This window comes from Ceratotherium simum, chromosome 27, assembly GCF_057802395.1.
Source record: "Ceratotherium simum simum isolate JZ-2026a chromosome 27, ASM5780239v1, whole genome shotgun sequence".
Lineage (NCBI taxonomy): Eukaryota > Metazoa > Chordata > Mammalia > Perissodactyla > Rhinocerotidae > Ceratotherium > Ceratotherium simum.
The window spans coordinates 2,695,909-2,714,266 of record NC_141926.1 but is presented as its reverse complement, the minus strand read 5'-3'; the positions used below and the strand labels follow the sequence as shown (position 1 = coordinate 2,714,266).

The 18,358-nt window shown below is 55.6% G+C and overlaps 1 protein-coding gene across 1 annotated transcript; it reads right to left on the bottom strand.

The window, feature by feature from the left end:
• Positions 1 to 4,671: 4,671 nt before the first annotated feature.
• On the bottom strand, positions 4,672 to 17,312 carry DNMT3L (DNA methyltransferase 3 like). The gene is made up of 9 exons (XM_014786880.2): positions 17,233 to 17,312; positions 17,042 to 17,154; positions 16,044 to 16,215; positions 14,240 to 14,327; positions 12,921 to 13,009; positions 11,160 to 11,235; positions 10,373 to 10,512; positions 7,096 to 7,181; positions 4,672 to 5,033 (listed from the first exon to the last, which is right to left on the bottom strand). The coding sequence occupies exons 1-9, from the start codon at positions 17,308 to 17,310 to the stop codon at positions 4,868 to 4,870; spliced, it is 1,008 nt and encodes a 335-aa protein (XP_014642366.2). The 5' UTR covers positions 17,311 to 17,312; the 3' UTR covers positions 4,672 to 4,867.
• Positions 17,313 to 18,358: the final 1,046 nt, after the last annotated feature.

Below are 18,358 nucleotides of genomic sequence, written 5' to 3'. Positions count from 1 at the left end.
CCCGAGTTAGGACCCCCAGGTCTTAGGTGAAGTGAGAGCTGCAGGACTGTTAGGAACGAATGAAGGAAGGGAAGGCAGGCCCCACCTTCCAGTCCAGCCCTGGGTCCCCCCCACAACTTTGTTCTCCTGTTCTTTGTGGGGTCCTGGGCCACGTGCCGCAGCGTACTTGCATGTTAAAGCCCCAAGAAGCCCACCGTGTGGAAACCAGTTCATCTTTGCTCCTCTAAGCTTCTGGGACGCGGCACCCTTGACTTCTGGGAAAGGCTACTCGGAGCCGTTTCCTCCCTTCCCCCACCCTGCCCAGCCCACTCGGCCTCCTGTCTGCGCCCCAGCTGAGCCAGTGCTCCCCCCCCCCTCCCGCACCGGCCGGGTAGGTGCCAATGAGGTGAGGGAGGCTGGGCCACGAGGGAATAGGGTGCCCCCCTGCAGGGGCCGCCCTGGAAGAGCCTGGGGTCCCAGGCGCCCCCATCTCGGGTCTGGAGGCTCTTGTCCGGTGGAGCAGGCAGGAAGGGTGTGTTCTGCTGCCCAGGCTGATGGGGAGGCAGAGGCCGGCCTTTGGGGGGCGGGAGAAGGCAGGGAGTAAGGCGAGGGGAGAGCCAAGGGGGGCTCCCCTGGTCCCAGTCACCTCCCCAGGCTGTCGTTCATCCCACGAAGATTTCGTGCACACCTAGTGCTGCCCGGGTCCTACAAGAGCACGAAGGATAAAAGCTCAGAAAGAAAGACTCTCTGCCCCGTGGAAGTTAACATGCTTGAGGAGACCAGAGCAAACAAGACTAGGAAGGAAAGAGATAGGCCAGGAGGTGGGGACATGTGCTGCCGAGGAGGACGCAGGGAGGGGTGGGGGCTGCCGGGAAACGGGTGGCCAGGGAGGGAGGTGGGCGTGCAGTCCTGAAGCGGGGCTTCACGCCTCCCTAGGCAGGCTAGGGGATTGGGGTGGGGGATTTAAAGAGGCCACTCTCCCTCTTAGCCGGGAGGGCAGGGCCAGGGGTCCAGGCCAGGGCTCCCTCCCCCCCGGGTCGGCAGCAGTTGGCAAAGGAGGACCGCGTTTGCGGGAGCCGAGCCCCAGCAGCAGCCACAAGCGAGAAAGGAGGGCCGGGCTGGGGGCCGCCACCACTCCCGCCTTCCCGGGTCCAGCCCCGCCCACAAATCCCGGGATTCTGTGATTGGACAGGCGGAGGGGGTGGGTTGCGCTCCACCCCCAAGGCTCCCAAGAGGATCCCGACCCCGCCCGCTTGGATGGGGAGCGGGGAGGGACGGGCCCCACGTGCAACCTACAGGGTTGTTGGAGAGGAGCTGGTCCTGGGGGATGGAGAAACCCCCCCACCCCCGGCTCGGTTAAAGTCTCCCTCAGAGGGTGCCCGCTCATCCTGGAGCAGGGAAGAGAAGGTGCCCAGTCCGGAGGGTCTGGAAGCGAAGCCCTTCATCGCAGCCCCCACACTGCCCCTCCGGTGGTAGGGGAGGGGAGGTGAGAGCAGGGGGCTAGAACGGGCTAACATGGCAGAGCCAGTCGGCGCCTCAGACCCCAGAAGGCCAAGTGCGGCTGCTGGGCGCACCCAAGAGTGGGGACTCTGTTGAGCAGGCAGGGAAGTGGCAGCTGGGCTGGAAGGGGGCGTCCAGATGGGACTGGGGCCGTGGGGCCAGGGGCACCCCCAGGAGGGGGACCAAGACCAGCCACAGGACCCTCAGCCTGAGAAGTGCATGCTGGGTTCAAATCCCAGCTCTGCTTCTCAGGAGCTGTGTGACATTGAGCAACCTACTCAACCCCTCTGTGCCTGCGTTTTCCCATTTGTGAAGTGGGGATGTTACAACACCTTCCTCACAAAGCAGCCTAGTTAATAGGTGGCTATTGTGAGCTAACACACACAAAGCCTTCCACCAACACTGGCACAGAGGATTTTAACATAAATGAAAAAGAGAAGGCCCCCTCAGGAGGCTTCCTGCAGTTAAAGAGGGTGTTTCTTTCTTCCCTTCCCCTTGACCATGACTGATTCTCAGGCAGTCAAAGAATGTAGAGAGAGAAGCCCACCGGAAAGAATATCTAGGCCGACCTGAGAACCAAGTAGGAGTCATGTTTGTGCTGGGGATTCGAAGCTCGGTGCAGAGCTGGAAGCAGGAAGTGTGCGCCTCGACGCTGGAGACCCAGGCTTCCCCTCCACTGTTCCTGCCCCAGTTCCCCTAGAGTCCAGCACAGCCACGTGCCTGTGACATGGCAGGCGTCAGCTGATGCCGGGAGCTTGACTGATCCCTCCTCCAGGAAGCCCATCTTTCCTCTTAGGGGGTGTGTCAGTTTCCTCTGGGTGCTGTAACTAAATACCACAAACTAGTGGCCTAAAACAACAGAAACAGATTCTCCTGAAACTCTGGAGGCTGGAAGTCTGAGATGGGTACAAGGATCCTTCCTGCCTCTTCTGCCCCTGGTGGCCCCAGCCGTCCCTTGGCTTGTAGCTGCCCCTACATCTCCGCCTCTATGGTCAGGGCCCTCTCGTCTGTGTGAGGTCAAGCCTCCCTCCGCCTCCCCTGATGAGCACCTCTGTGATCACATGTAGGGCCCACCTGGATAATCCAGGACAATCTCCCCATCTCCATTTCATCACATCGGCTAAATCCTTTTTTGCCCTATAAGGTGACACCCATTAGGTCACCAGGACACGGACATGTTTTGGCGGTCATTATTCAGCCAACCACAGAGGGTCATAAACAGGGTCCTGTAGGTGGGATTAAAATATTTAAAGGGAGAATCTCAAGGTGATTGAGAGAGAGCTGAAGATGTAAAGCTGTTTTGAGTGGCTCTGGGCCCCTACTTGGGGGCAGTCTGATGGAAAGTGGACACTAGGTGGGGCCCCATGGCGTCGGTTATCTTGGGTGGAAACAGCCTGGAGTCAGCCCACCGGTGCACAGCTGTCACCACGCCCTGTCCTGCCAGTTGCTGCCACGGGCACACGTCTTTGCGGTCAGCTTGCATCCAGAGCTTGGCCTACCACAAAGGTCTTATCTGTGCTGTGTCCTCGTCTCCACTTCCTCTGTGTTTTCTCGGGCTGCTGTGACCTCGGTTTCGTTACAGATCTTGCTAAATTAGCCCCTGGACATGAGATCTGTGACGTCAGAGCCCAGGATTGTTTTCCATTCCAACTGCGAGGGAAGGTTCGCATTGATTGGATGAAGATGTCTGTATTCGTCAGGGCTTTCCAGAGAAACAGAACCAACAGGATGTATGTATATATAGAGAGAAATGTACTTCAAGGAATTGGCTCATGCCATATGGAGGCTCAATGAACCCCAAATCTGTGGGGTGTGCTGGCTGGCTGGAGACCCAGGGAAGAGTTGTAACTCGAGTCCACAGCTGTCAGCTGCTGAATTTCTTCCTGCTCGGAGGAGGTCAGCTGTTGTCCTATTCAGGCCTTCATCCAAGACAGTGGCGTGGATGAGGCCCACTGTCTCAGTCTATTGGGCTGCTGTAACAAAATACCACACACTGGGAGGTTTATAGACGACAGAAACGTATTTCTCACAGCTCTGGAGTGGGGAAGGGGGAGATGGGGGTGCCACACGGTGGTGAGGGTCCTCTTCTTGGTCCTACACTTTTCCTGTATCCTCACATGGCAGAAAGGGTGAGGGAGCTCTCTGGGGCCTTTTTCTAAGGGCACTAATCCCATTCTGGACTCATCTCCCAAAGGCCCCACCTCCTAAAACCGTCACCCTGGGGGTTAAGATTTCAACATGTCAGTTTTGGGGGGACGTGGACATTCATACCATAGCGCCCACCCACATTATGGAGAGTGATCTGCTTTACTTGAAGTCCACCAATTTAAATGTTAATCTCACCCAAAACACACCTTCACAGGAACACCCAGAATAAGGTTTGAACAAATGTCTGGGCACCGTGGCCCAGCCATGTCGACACATACAATTAACCATCGCGGCTTGTATTCTACCTCAAGGCATTTTTTTAAAATCTTCAAAAGTTTCCATTTAACCCCACCTTTCTTCCACAAAGCGTTTTACATACCGCTAACAGCACCCGCACTGGACCTGGGGGTCCCCAAGGCACAGTGGTAATGCCCAGGATGAACTGAGTCTGTTTATCTAAGTCTATATCCCTTTTGGTGGTTTTCTGGCTAATCGAGAAAGACCCCTTTAGGATTCACTACACGTGATGTGAAGCCAGCTTGAGTCGATGCTCTGCACTGGGTTTATCTTCGCTGGAGCCCAGTGGGAGCAGAATCCTGCTTTCTACAAGCAGGTGCCTCTGGGTTAAGGAGGACCAAAAGTGGATCTGGCCTCGTCCCCTGCGCTGTCTATTCAGTCCATTCTCCCCACTTACCAAGTTTGACAGTCTACACTTTGACAAGGTTTGGGACAGTTCGCGAGGCTATAATCAGGTGGTTTTAACTATAACAGCAAATGGCAGTCGTGTGACGACACTGGTTGTGTGTGAGTGTGGAGCACGTGGAACAAGCACTTATAAGAACGTGTCCTGCTCGTTGTCCTCACGTGCACCCCCATGTCCTATAGAGGAAAATAAAGGCTGTGCTTATACACACCACCACCAAAAAATGACCACTAACTCATCACCATAAATATATTTTTAACTTCTCAATTGACACACACAAATGTTTTCAGCAGCACACTATAACTGTAATATCAGGAGCTCGTCCTGGTTAGACACGGGGTGTTTCCCCCCATTCTTTGAAGGGCATGGTGGGTCGGGGCCCTGCGTCTCCAGACCCAAAGGGAAGACGGGTCTGTAGCAACCATGGAAAATCCACCGTCAAGCAGATGAAATAACAAAGAGGAAAAAAGAGACAATATAAGGAAAGTTGTCTTTGTTCTAGGAAAAGTCATTTTTTTTCAAAGTATAGTGACTCATTTATAAAGAGGAAGTGAGTTCTGTTGAAAAATACTTGAAATATTCTCTCAGGGGGAGAAAACAATTCTTCACCAGCTTGGCTGGCCCCTGGGTGGGGGGCTTTGCTCTCTGCCTGTCCTGAGCCCGCAGGGAGGATTCCTCCTGGGAAACCAGGGCTGAGTGCCTGCTGGGAGGAGAGAAGGGGGCTCGTTACCAACCGGCCACCACAGGGGCTCCCTGAGGGCCAGGCAGGACAGTGGATGGGAAAGGGGCTCCCACGAGGAAGGCTGGCTGGTGCCGGTCTCCCTAGATTATCCGGAGGTCTCCGAGATAAACATCCACAGAAGACCCCACCATGTCCTGTGACTTTTTCACCCAGTAGTGGAATGACAAGCTCTTCCAGGGCGGCAGGGGACGAGATGGCCCCCACACCTCCCGCCTCCCCCAAGGAGGAGCCGGTCCCTTGAGAGGCAGGTAGGGCAGTGGGGGGCAGAGAGGGTCCCCAAGGCGAGACCCTTGGCCCAGCTGGACGGGTCCCACTTTCAGCCATCACGGAGCAAACCCACACAGAGGAAAGGGCGGGACCCCTCTGGCAAAGGTTGGCAAACCGCATTGTGTGTCGTTCCCGAGGCTTCTGCTGCACCCAAGCCCCCGCATGGCACTGGGCACGTCCCCCGTGGTCCTGTGGCTGCCTGTGCTGGAGGCCCTGCGTGGGGGGCGGGCGGGCGGGGAGAACATGGCACCCCGGCCTGCAATCTGATGCAACCCTTGGGGACAAGGCTTCAAGGACGGGGCCCCCGGAACCCCCTTCTCCTGCTCGCCAGCACCTCACTGGAGTCGGGGGACATTTCTCCGTTTACAAATGAGGTGTCGGAAACACGTAGTGCCCCTCCGGGTTCTCTCCCCGCCTGCTCCCCCGGAGCGGCTCGACCTTCCGAGGGAGAGATGATGTGGCCCTCTGGACCCTGGCCATCTGGCGGCAGCTGCTGATTAACGATGTCTGCTTTCAGTGAGTGTGGGTCTCTCTCCTCACTACTAAGACAACACCAGCCGGAAAGGAAAACGCCCTTGCAAAGAAGCCGGATTCCAGCTTTGCTTCTGGGAACCAAGTGCCCGCCCGCTCGCCTCCCCAGGCACCTTCCTTGAGGGGAAGGAGGGGGAGCTGGTGGGGTGGGGGCAGGGGAGATGCACACAGAAGAGGCGGGATGACTCTCAAGGCCTCCGAAAAGTTAACATTCTGGAAAGCTGCTGCACCTTAGCTGCACCTAACCCCAAACCCTGGGTGTGGCCTGGCAAGCGCCCAGCCTGGGCAGGTGGGGCAGTGGGCTCATGCCACGCTGCCAGCAGGGAGAAGGCTGGAATTGGGAGGTGGGTGGGAAGAAGTTTCCAGAAACTCACTGTCAGGAGGAGGAGACATAACTTAGCTGTTCCAGAAGATGCCGTCAACGTTCAACATAAGGGCCCCTGCCAGGTGCTGTGGGGCGGGGGAAGGGAGATGGCCAGCTCCTCAAGGGCTCCGGGGGGGACATGGTGTGAGGGAAGACAGGAGAGCGAGGGCAGGTGTCCTGGGAGCAGAAAGCCTGCCCGGAGGAGCAGAGTTGGCCAGACCAGGGGCAGTGAGTGTGGTCGGGGAGCGGGTGAGGCAGGGAGAATGTTCATGAGAATGAACAGTCGCCAGAATATTCCGGCAGTGGAGGAGGGGTATGCGTGAAGGCCCGAGGCATGGCGTGTTTCAGGGACTGAAGGAAGTTCAGCACAGCCCACAAGTGCATCCTGGGTGTGTGATTGAGTGTGCATGGGCTTGTGTGAGCATGTGAGTGAGTGTGAGTGGGTGCCTGTGAATGTGAGAGTGAGTGTGTGAGCGGGTGTGTGAAATGTTTGGTGTGTGTAGGGCGAGGCAGGTGCCCCAGAAGGCTGAGGAGGGGGTACTAGGGCCAGAACGCACGTGGCCATGTGGCTCACATCCAAGAGTTTGTCCTGAGATGAGAACCTCAGGAGGCATTTGTGCAAAAAGTTGGGAAAAGGTCCCCAAAGTGGAAGGGGGCATTCCTGACCTTGACCATGTCTAGAATTTTCCGAGTGGCCTGAAGGCCCACCAGACACAGCCCCCGACCAGGACACGGAGGCTGCTCCGTGCATGGCTGTCTAGAAAACTCCCCGTTCTCTCAGACTTCTGTTTCTTTGGTGAACCCGACGCTGGGTCAGGGTCCCTCCACGCTTCCAAAGGACCTTGAATGCACAGGAAATACCTTTTCACAGCTGGGATGTTGCTCCACACGTGCACGGCATTCCAGATGGTTCTGCTGCAGATGTCCTGGATGGTCACGGGGTCGGTCTGAGGGGTAGAAATATCGGCTGGGGATTACGGTCACCTGGACAATGACCACTGTCCCCCTTGGTGCTCACAGGCCTCAGCCACCGTGGGAACCCTGTCTAGCCCTCAGAATAAGGTCAACAGTCTTTCTAGACTGACAACATCTCCCAGTTGACATCGTTTACATGTCACATTTTTTTTTCTTGTAAATCACCTTATGAGGAAGAAATACGAGATACTACTTTTAAACTTTTAACCAGTAGATTTTTCATTCCCACAGGTCACACGGCCCGGGGATTCCCCACCTGCTCCAGCTCGGAGGTGGATTCCTGTGAAGGATAAAGAAGGCCTTGGTCTTTGAGCCAAGAGATGTTTTGTCTCAGGGAGATAAGAGGCTTTGCTGGCAGAAAGAAGGGTTTTTTAAAATGCCAGCATTTCGCCATCCTGGTCAGGAGCCAAGTGGGCTGCCTGGAATCCTGGGGTCACAGTATTCCTAGAAGGTACGGGAAGACAGGGGGAGGAGCGCGAGGGAGGCAAGATGGACTTACCAACGCTGGGAGGGAGAGCTGCAGAAGGGAGAGAGGCATGGAGGAGAAACTGAGGCAAGAGGTCACTTAGTCCCCAACACCCAACACGAGGTGCTCTTGACTCCACCTCCCTGGACATGGGGGCTGGCTGAGGGGCCCTTGTGGACCATTCCCAAGCCCCACTGCCCCTGGACACATAGCCTCCTCCTGTGTCCAGGCACCTGGCTGAGAGGGGAGACTCACACCTGATGTACCATCAGTCACCAGAGCTGGAAGAGACAGTACCTATATTTGACAGGTCTAGATTCTTCCCTACCAGCAGCAGGAATGAGGTTCCACAGCAAAATGGGAGCAGTTACAGAAAATATGAGAAGTTCCCTTTTTGCCTACTTCTGATTTGGGGTGAAGTTTGACCTATGAAACATGTGCACAGAATGATCAGAAGTTAGTATTTTTGCTGTCCTCCGAGTTTGTGGGTGACTGGTGCCTAGGTTTGGAAATCGAGCTTTTTGGTTTGACCCATGATTACCTATTCATATATTTTATTAATAAACAGTGCAGCTTATGAACCTGTTCCTGACTGCCATGTGACAACACGTCAGTATTTTTAAAATTCCATACTTCCGAAGGAGAAGAAATAACCACAGACATGGAAGGAAGAAAAACCAACCATGAGACCACTTTGCTCAACTCTGTGAAAGTGATTTCTATAACTATAAGTAAACAGATTACATTCTAGGAAAACATAACTTACCAAAGTGATCTCAGAAAAGACAGAAAATCTTAATAGAGCAGTTTCTACAAAAGAGCTACTCCTGTCTAAAACAACAGCAACAACCACCCATCCAGACAATTTCACAGGAGAATTCTGTCAATTTTTCAACTATTTTTATGATGCCAGTTTAACATGGATACTCCAACCCAACAAAGATGGCACAAAACAAAAAGACTACATACCAGCCTCTCTTGTGCTTATCAAAGTGAAAATCCTAGATGAAACGCTGTTCACCAGAATTCAGCAGTAAGTTAAAAGGGCCATTCACCACAACTAAGTGAGCTTTTTTCCAGGAATGCAAGGATGGTTCGTTATTAGGAAATCTATCTGTATGTTATAGCCTATTAATACATCTAAAGAGGAAAATTATCTAATTATCTCCCTAGACATCAGAAAGAACATTTGACAAAATTCAACAATTATTCTTGATGAAATCGTTCAAAAGAAAAAAAAGGAAATCAATGGAAACTTCCTTAACATAATGAAATATATCAACCTCAGCCTCCGTCCCAGCATCAGCTTCATAGGGAAACACTGGAAAGTGAAAGTCAGGAACAAGACAGGCATGCCCGTCACTACTACGATCCAACACTGTCCAAGATGACCAGCAACATCTTACGTGAGAAAGACATCCCAGGTGTAAAATCAGAAGGAAAAAACTGTCACTATTTGCAGATGATCTGCTCAAACACATAGCAGGTCTAATTCAGTCGACTGAAAACTACTATAATCCATAAGGTGGTCCAGTGAGGCAGCAGGAGCAAAATTAATGTGTAGAAATCAAGAGTTTCATGTACACAAATCCAAACCAGTCAGATGATAAAATGGAAGATTCTAATTCCCGTTGGAGGGAAAAGACAGGTGGGACTTGGGAACGCCCCTAATAAGAACCGTAGAAGAGAACTTGGGGCCCTCTGTGGCTGAGACAGGAAACAGCTCCTCGTCCGTCCCCTGCTGGGGGCACTGTGGACTGGCATGGCCCCTGCCCAGGGCAGGTGGACAACAGCTGGGCAAGTGACCCCTTGTTTACCCTTTGATCCAGCTGTCTCACTGCTGGAACTGATCCCTCAGGGAGTCCCACACACGCTCCCTTGCCGTGGTGTTGTTTGTAACAGCAAAAGATCAGAAACAAACCCAGTATCCATCAACAGGGAACAGGCTGAATACGTTATTTTATGTCCATACAACTAAAACTGCACAAAGTGAAACACACAAATTAAGAATGAGGAAGGTGCTTTTGCAAAGGAAGGATTTCCAAGGCGATTGTTAAGTGAAAAAGAGGCAGTGCAGAGCGACAGCGTAGGTGGATTTGCTAGTGTTTGTGTAAAGGAACCTGGAGGTAATGAAGACACTGAAGATGAGGGCGTGGGGACAGGTGGGGGCCAGGTGGGTAGGAGACTTTCTGCTGTAAGTTTGTGAACATTGGAACGTGGGGGAGACGTCCCGAGAGGAGGGGACACCAGGCCCGGCCAGGGGCTGTCCTGTGTGTGGGGGAACGGGGAGGGACTCAGGCCAGGTCAGCCCTGGATGGACCCGTCACTGAGGCCAGAAATAGCTGCTCGAATGGTCAGGATTTGGATACGTGGGGAGTGTGTGTGTGTGCGTGCGATGCTGCGCAGGTGTGTGGTGTGTTAGTGACTCGTGTGCTGTGTACTGTGGTGCGTGATGTATGTACACGTGTGTGAGTGTGTAGCGTATTCACACGTGTGTTTGAGTGTGTGGTGCCTGAAGGGGATGCCCCCCGAGGCCGCCAGGCCGGGCACGGTCTGTGCCTCATGGGCCCTGCGAGCTCTGAAAACTCAGGCCCCGGGCTGGGATCTAAGTTGTGTCACCCCCTGAAGAGGCCAAAGTGTCCCTTGGGGAGGCCCCGGCCTGGCTGGCACCCCTGGGACCGCAGCGCCTGCACGCACCTCCAGGAAGCGAGTGGCCACATCCCGGTCATCTTCGGTCAGCACGAGGTTGTCCACAAACATCCAGAAGAAGGGGCGCGGGCTGCCCGGCCGGGGCCTCGCGTACTGCAGGAGGCGGTGGAACTGGAACAGGTACCACCCTGGGGGGCGCGAGTCCAGGCAGGTCTGGGCTCTGCCCAGGGCGGGGACACAGGGCTCGAGGGCAGGGCTTAGGGGCGCTGGCGGGGGCAGGGGGACCACGACAGCTTTGCTCCAGAGTGGCCGGCCTGGACCCCTGTGTCGCCTGCTCCCCAGGGTGGTGCTGCTCCCTCCAACAGCAAATGGGTCTCAAGGCCACAGGGCTGATGTCACCCCGAGCGCAGACCCCAGCCTCACCCCTGCACCCCGGTGTCAAGAATGGACAGAGGCAGTTAAAACGACACAGGTGCGAGAGAAGCCGGCCGGTGAAGAGCACGGGCTATCTTCTTGGGTAAATAATTCCATTCCAAGGAAACGTGCTGCAGAGACGCCAAGCACCGAGGTCGCCCAGGGGGCACAAGGGGAGGATCAGGGGTGCGAGGCAGTCTCTGCGGGGGATGGAAACACTTGCGCTCTCGATGGCTTCACGGGGATACGCATGTCCCAACCCACCAAGTGTGCACGCTGAGTATGGACAATTTATGTGAGTCAGCGATTCATCAACGAAAAATGCAGACAATTCACCCCCCTGAGGAGGGTTGAGGTGGCATGGAAGGGGGTTGAGGGGGACAGGAGGGCCCGGGAATGTGAGCAGACCGAGGTCTCTTACCAGGAGGATGGTCACAGGCATGGCCGAGGGGGGGTGTAGAGCCATACACGAGGTCGAACGGACCCCATTCTTCCACCTGTGGGACATGGGCACACCGGGGGCTCCTGAGTGCCAAGTGGTCACCACAGGGCCGAAGGCACCTTGTACATCTGACCCCGTGATCACGACAAAGCTGGCCCGCTCAGCCTGCAGGACCCAGGGCAGGGGCGGGCAGGGAGGCCCACTCGGTCGGACCTGACGCTGCGGTTTCTCAGTCGCCACCAGCTCCGGGGATGCACAGAGCCCGGCTCTGGTCATCTGAGGAGAGGCTGGCCCTCCTCGGAGCACTCAGAATCAGCTGATTCCAGATGGTGCCCTTACAGCACCGCTCCTAGGAGGAAGACACAATGATCCCCAAGGATTCTCGTGGTTTTGTGTGTGTTGCTGGAAAATACAAGACGTGCCCTGACATGACAGCAGCAGCTGGAGGTTAACAGCTCGGCTATAATCTTCCCTGCCGAGCGAGAACAGCTCTCACGCAACAGCTCCATTACACTGTCACCCCAGGACATCCAGGGAAATCCCCTGTCTGACATGTTCCTGCAGCCCAGCCATGTGTGCGGGCCTCTTGTCCCCGTCGTGCACCCTGTCTCCAACGTCCAGCCCTGAGAGGGAGGCCTCCTGCCCTGAGGGTCTGGGACAAGAACGCGGGCTCCAGAGATGCTCCATGGTGGGGCGTCTGAAGGGGTCGGGACAAGGGTGGGACGTGGGGTCCTGGGCGAAGCCCACGGTAATGAAGTTCATGGGGTATGGGGTTCAGGTCCAAGGGCCATGTGAGGTGCACCCTCCCCCACAAAGAGGCCTGTCCTGGGCCTCAAGGCAGGGGAGACCTCCGGAGGGGGTGATGGAGCTAGATGGCCACCAGAGAGGAGGGCTAGCCCCTCGGACACAGGCTCCCCGGCCAGACGAGCAGCAGAGCTGTGAGGCCCTGGCAGGTACACGGCGGGGGGTGGGGGGAGGCGGAGCAGACCCCCACATTGGCCTTTTCCTTGCTGCTGCCCCTTCGATGGCAAGCGCTCCTGGTACCCCCAGACCCTCTGCCCATGTTTGTCAGGCTCTCAGGACGATGGGCTTTAATCTTCTCTCCTTGTGTGAGAGGCTGTGTCCTGGCATGGGGGCAAGAGATCAGGGTCCCCCTGCCCCAAGGCCCCCAGGACGAAGATTCTTGGCCCTTTGCCATCTGTGCTGAGGGGCTCGTGGCTAAGCTGGGTGCTTGCGAATCATTTTTAGGCACTTCCTCCAAGGCCACCATCCCGGGGCAGCAGGAAGTAGCCTTCGAGGGAACCGGAACATTTTGTTGCAGTGTCCGGAGGATGTTTCATCAGCAGATGTTTAGTTCAAGACTCAGCACTTTTACTTTAGAGAGAGGGTGGGGGGCTGACCCCTTCTCTGGGCAGCACCAATCCAGGGGGTGGGACTGGCCCTTGGAATCCAACGAGCTGGACAGGTTTGGCTGATGGCTCTGCCCTGGGCTGTGGGCAGCGTGGGGGCCACAAAAATGCCCCTGTCATCTCTTCCACTGTGGGGTGACAGCCAGCGGCTGTGCCAGTGGGGTGCTAATTCCTGCGAGACCCCCCACATTGGCCTGGCTGGGGACAGAGCTGTGCAGCTGCCCCTCCCCAGCCTCCTCCCCCTGCCACCCCCAATCCACGACGGACCCCCAGACGGGTCTCTCGCACCTGCTCTTACCCTGGCGTCTGGAGGAACACGAGCAGTACTTACGTCCCTCCTCACTGTGTTGGTGACATCATCCAAATGTTTCAGTCTTCCTGGGTCAGAACCGTTTTCCAAAAAGCCCAAACTCGTTAGCTCTGGGTGGACAGAAGCAAGGACACAGAAGGGCCAGTGTTGATTTTCACATGGAATCAAAAGGCCGACGACTGATCAGAAAGCACACCTGTCATCGAAGAGCAAACTTTATCGTCCTAACGACATGACAGGACTAAGGATGGAGACATGTGTTGCGTCACAAGCTAAGTAAGCAAACTCCACTGAGGAGCAATTTAACAAAGTCAAGCCATTTGTTGCAAAACCAGGCCTTCCTGGGCTGCAGTGTCGTGCTCTGGGTTAGGAAATCTGCCGGGCAGTGGAGTCCACGCTGATGTCACCCAGCCAGGCTGTGTGAGAAGAGTGTGGGCGGCAGGAGCCCTGTGTTGGCCTGGGAGAGTCTGCAGCCTGGAGGAAGGAAGACAAGCCCAGAAAGGATCTTACAAGTCCGACTAAGGGACTCATGGTCTGGGCGGGGAGACGAAGGCTGGGCGGCCTCGGGCCGTGACTCTGGGGTTCCTTCAGCACCCCCAGCAGCATGACCTGGGAAGTTGCACCCACTCTGTGCGGGTTTCAGGCCCCGCATCCCTGACATGGCTTCATGTGAGGCCACGGTGATACTACACCAAGCACACAGCACAGTGCTGGAAGTGGGCGGATCCCCAGATTCCATTTGGCAGGAGACTAAGCAGCATTTTCACGGATTCTTCTTCTTATGTCTGCTGGGACCAGAAGAATCCATAGGATTTCCAAAGGCACCAGCAGGTGGGGCTCAGCGCAGGGTCCAGAAGGGGCAGAACCCCCAGGTAAGGCTGGAACGTGGCCGGCCAGGTGAGCCGGGATATTTGGGTGGAGAGGAGGGTGCAGGGACCCCTAGGAGGGGCAGGGCCTCCCTGCAAGGTGGTCAGGTGTGTGGAGGAATCTAAAGTGGACCTTGGTGTTAGGTGGCCATGCACAGGGCCATCCCAGGCAGAGAGCCTGGGCAGAGAGCCAGCCCGTGGCCTCGTTAACGCCTTTCACACCTACCATCCTGCTTACGTGATGCACTTTCCCCCACGGCGTCTCTTCTAAAGGAGTGTGGTCTAGGCGCTCCTGCACCCTCCCCCCTCCCTGCATCCTGAAAATGCTGGTCATTTCAGTGCTCAGCCCTCAGCCCCAGACGCTCAGCGAGCGAGACCCTGGGGACATTCTGGTCCCCCACACACATCGTGTGCCTTGTGGGTCTGGCTCTGGGCATCTTCCACTGTGAATCCTCTGGACGTCACTGCACTCACCTTTCTTGATGTCACCAAAAAGGGACAGTACCCGGACTGGCTCTCTTTTCCACACAGGCACAGTTTTATACATCTCAAGGGGACTCTCCTCCAAATTTGAAAAAAAAAGGACATTCTGACGACTCCCTGGTGACAGAGCCGTCAGTCACAGGGAACATTCTTTCTTGCCCTGCAGAGGCATCTCTCCTGGATGAAGGGGACAACTGAGGCACACCTGCAGAGGCCGCTGGCCCCACCCTGATCACCCCGCCCCTCCCCTCCACCCCCATGACGACTCCGTCCGCCCCCCAGGCCGAGGTCTCCCACCCTGACCCCGACCTCGGCCACCTCCAGCAACGGAAAGGCAGGTGCAGGGATTTTCTGACTGTGAAGGAACATAATTCTATCCCGGAGGAAACACTTCCCTTGTATTTCTTGGGTAGAGTCTCACATCTGGGGGACTCTGAATATGCACAAGAGTGGGATTCACCCAGTTCCTCTCCTTCCCCACTGGGGGCTCCGAACGTGGGCCCCAAGCTGCCAGTCCCCCCCAAGCTGCCAGTCCCCCCAAGCTGCCAGTGTGAGGCCTTTCCCAGGCCGTAGACTGGGACCTGCTGGGCCGAGAGGCAGCACCTCAAGTTCAGCCTCGAAGGAGCCCCACTGAGGACACAGGTCACAGGGAGGCTAGTGGAGAGCACCCGCCCTCCCCTTCTGGGACAGAGACTGGGTTGTTTCATTTGTAAAGCACCCTCAGAGCCCCCTGCCCCCCAGGAGGTTGCACTTGGGTGGTGTCTGGCCACTGGCAAGCAGGGCATGGAGCTGCCGACTGTGGGGGACCTGGCCTGAGCAGGGGGCTGCCCGCACCGGGGTTCGAGCAGATGGGACAGCGCCCAGCACGGACAGTGAGTAAATGAGCCCATGAATTTGGGGAAGGCAGTGGTCCTGGGCTGCCTGCAGGAGGTGGGCAGGTGAGGAGGGTGGAGGGTCCTAGCAGAGGTGAGCTCTGATGGACACTCTGGGACACCCGTCCTTGCTCCCTGCGTCCTTTGCCATAGGAGCCGAGCGCATCCCCTCCCGACACTCCAGCACTGGTCTAGCATCAATAACATTTCTGAGTATCAACTTCATTTTCGTTCTGAGTAAAAATCCTCCTGCAGCTTGCCAGCATGGGGTCTTTCTACATTGAGATGGAAGGTTGCTGCCACTGCATGTACCCAAAAGAAGGCTCTATAAAGAGCAACACGTGCCTTGTTTTCCAAAGAGACCATAAAGGCACCTGCAGACAGAGGTCTGCCTCTCAGGTCATCCTCAGCCAGGATGTCATCCTGAGATCCTTATCTAAATTACATCTGCAAAGACTCTGTTTCCAAAATAGGTCACAGTCACAGGTAGCAGGGTTAGGACTTGAATGTGTCCTTGGGGGGGACACAGTTCAACCCCCTTTGATGAGGCCACAGCCCCTGCCTAGCCCCCTGACCCTCGAGAGGTCCCATGTCTGTGCCTCTGCCCCAGCGTTTGCTCCCACTTGCTGGACTTAGAAGCACACCTCGGCTGAGCCCCTCTCTCGCCTGCTACAGATGCCTCCTTCCCAGGCTTGGAAGAAACAGAACTGCCATGCTAAAATAATTTTTAAAAAATAGACCATCTATGGTCTGTAGTGGAACCTGTTATCAAAAAGGAAAAGGAGAAATGTGCATTTGCTTAAAAGCCTCTAACTTCACCACGAATCAGAGCAGATGGGCATTTTGCAACAGTAACCAGAGAAAACCAACAAAGTTAGGGCCGCTGCACATCCGTCTGTCCCTGGAGCTGCGCGGCTCCTTACCGCCTCCCGGTCGTAGAAGGCCTTCAGCCAGCCCCGCCACTTCCTCCTCCTCTGCAGCAGCCCGCTGCGGGGGAAAGGCAGGCACAGGAAGCACACCCAGTTACTCATGGCTTGAACTTTCTCTGAGGTCCCGGGGCTGACCAGGGTGTCAACACACTCGAAACAATAGCACCTAGAGTCAAACAGAAAACCACAGTGACTGAAATGACGTTCCCTCGGCCATCAGGTGGAATCTCAGAGGGTAGGTCTGCAGGCAGAGGAAAGCCTGTTCCTTGCTTCGGAGCAAGCCATCGATGAAGCACACTCGGGCTCAGGTGCAAATACAAAGTTGGCCCTGTGGTCTCTGCACTCTGCGTGGTGGGAAGGCAAGGCTGTGGACCCAGGGACCAGTCCCTCTTAGGGACCTAGAGCCACAGGAACCAAGTGGTCTGCAGAAGACAGTGGGGGATTCATGGACAACGACAGATTTCAAAGAACCCCCTAAGCCACCTGTCTTGCCCAAACTCCAGTGCCTGCAGAAACAGTTAGGGTCTCCCAGTAAACCAAGCGCAGGAGCTCCAGCTGGTGGGGGAGGGTTTGGGGAGGGGGGAGCTGTAAATACGAGGATGGTCCAGAACGGCTGAGGGAGGGGACCATGGATGGAGCTCACGTTGGCATGCAACAAGGAACCAACATACCCTTGCCTGTCTCCTGCTGTGACCAGTGGCCCCAGGGGTGCGGGGTTTCCATCACTGCCCTACGTAACAATTCAGGGAACAGCTATGTCTTGGTGATAATAATAATGAAAGAAAAATTGGAAATGCAAATCTTTTGTCAAGGGTCTGCACCAAATGAGATATTTGAGATGGAAATGGAAAGCTTTGGCGAATGTCATCCTTTTGTAGGGAAATCCCTCCGCACCCGGGATGTGTGGCTGAGAAGGATGGGAGTTTCCTAGGCTCGTGGGCAGGGGCTCCTCTGGCCCTCACCCCAACCCCCACCCCGGGCCCTCGCCTCACCGGGTGCAGTCCGGGTTTTCGCAGATGAGCAGCGTTTCTCCGGAGCAGCAGATGGAGCAGTAGGACTGGTTCCCGTCGTCATCGTACAAGAAGAGGCAATCCAGGAACCTGTCCTTGGGGAGAGCAGAGCCCAGCTAGTGCCTCCTCTGCTCCCGGCCTCCAGGAGCCACCCCCCTCACCTCCCTGCTTACCTTGCAGGGAGCGCACATCCCTCCCTCAAACAGAGGGTGCTGTGTGTACACCTGGAAGCTTCCACAGCAGATGCACATGTCTAAGGGGACATCCAAAGTGCAACGTGTCATGACAACGTCAACCAGAGCGACAGACTAAGGAATAAATTTAACAAAGTGCAAGACCCGCACACGGAAAACCACAAAACGTCGTTGAAAGAAATTAAAGATCTAAATAAATGGAAAGGTATCCCACGTTCATGGATCAGAGCTCTGAATAGTGTTAAAATGGGGAGCCTCCCCAGATTGGTCTACAGATCCCTCTCAAAACCCCAGCCGGATTTTTTTTTTGCAGAAATTGACAAGCTGATCCTAAATTGCATATGGAAACACGAGGGATCCCGAACAGGCAAATCCATCCATCAAGAAAGCAGAATCATGGTTACCTAATGCTTAAGGGGAGGGTGAGGGATGGGGAGTGACTGTTAATGGGTATGGGGTTTCTTTTTGGGGTAATGAAAGTGTCCTAAAATCAGACTGTGGTGATGGGTGCACAACTCTGTGAATATACTAAAGACGCTGAACTGACACCTTAGATGAAGTCTCCAGGGCCTTGGGGCTGGTGGAGGGAGACAAGCACTGCACCAGTGGTGTTCACTGCCTTCTTCTCAGGATGGACGACTGCATGAGGCTGCAGCAAGCCTTTCCCCTTTCCCTGGGCATGGGCAGGTGTACAGTCACTCACCTTCTATGTCTCGCTGGTTAACCTTGACTTCATATGCAATAAGATCTGGAAAAGAAAATAAGAAGTGGACCCTTCCTTCTTCTGCCTACCTCTAATTTAAACATGGCCTAGAAGTGAGCGTCCCAGGTTGAGCTTCTGAAGTCACAGGAGCCAGAGGACCCCCACCGCCCCCTCCCCTCCACCTTTCCTGACACATTAAACATCCGAGCTTGGGGGGAAGCCCTGGCTGGGGCCCTTGTACCCCTGCCCGAGCATCCACACAAAACCTGGAACCCCAGACGTTGCCCAGGCCTGGAGCTAGCGTCCTGAGTGATGGGGCCAAGACTTGCATGAGCCCTCACCTCGGGGGGGCCCTGGTGAAGGCGGGGAAGACAGCTCGCTGGAGCCCACCAGGATGATGTC

Bases quoted from the DNA above. Each gene is read 5' to 3' on its own strand.
- DNMT3L (XM_014786880.2), bottom strand. From the start codon at position 17,310: ATGTGCATCTGCTGTGGAAGCTTCCAGGTGTACACACAGCACCCTCTG. The intron at 17,155-17,232 runs GTAAGCAGGGAG...GCTCTCCCCAAG, and splicing joins GGATGTGCGCTCCCTGCAAG to GACAGGTTCCTGGATTGCCT. The intron at 14,328-16,043 runs GTAAGGAGCCGC...TCAAATTTGGAG, and splicing joins CCTTCTACGACCGGGAGGCG to GAGAGTCCCCTTGAGATGTA.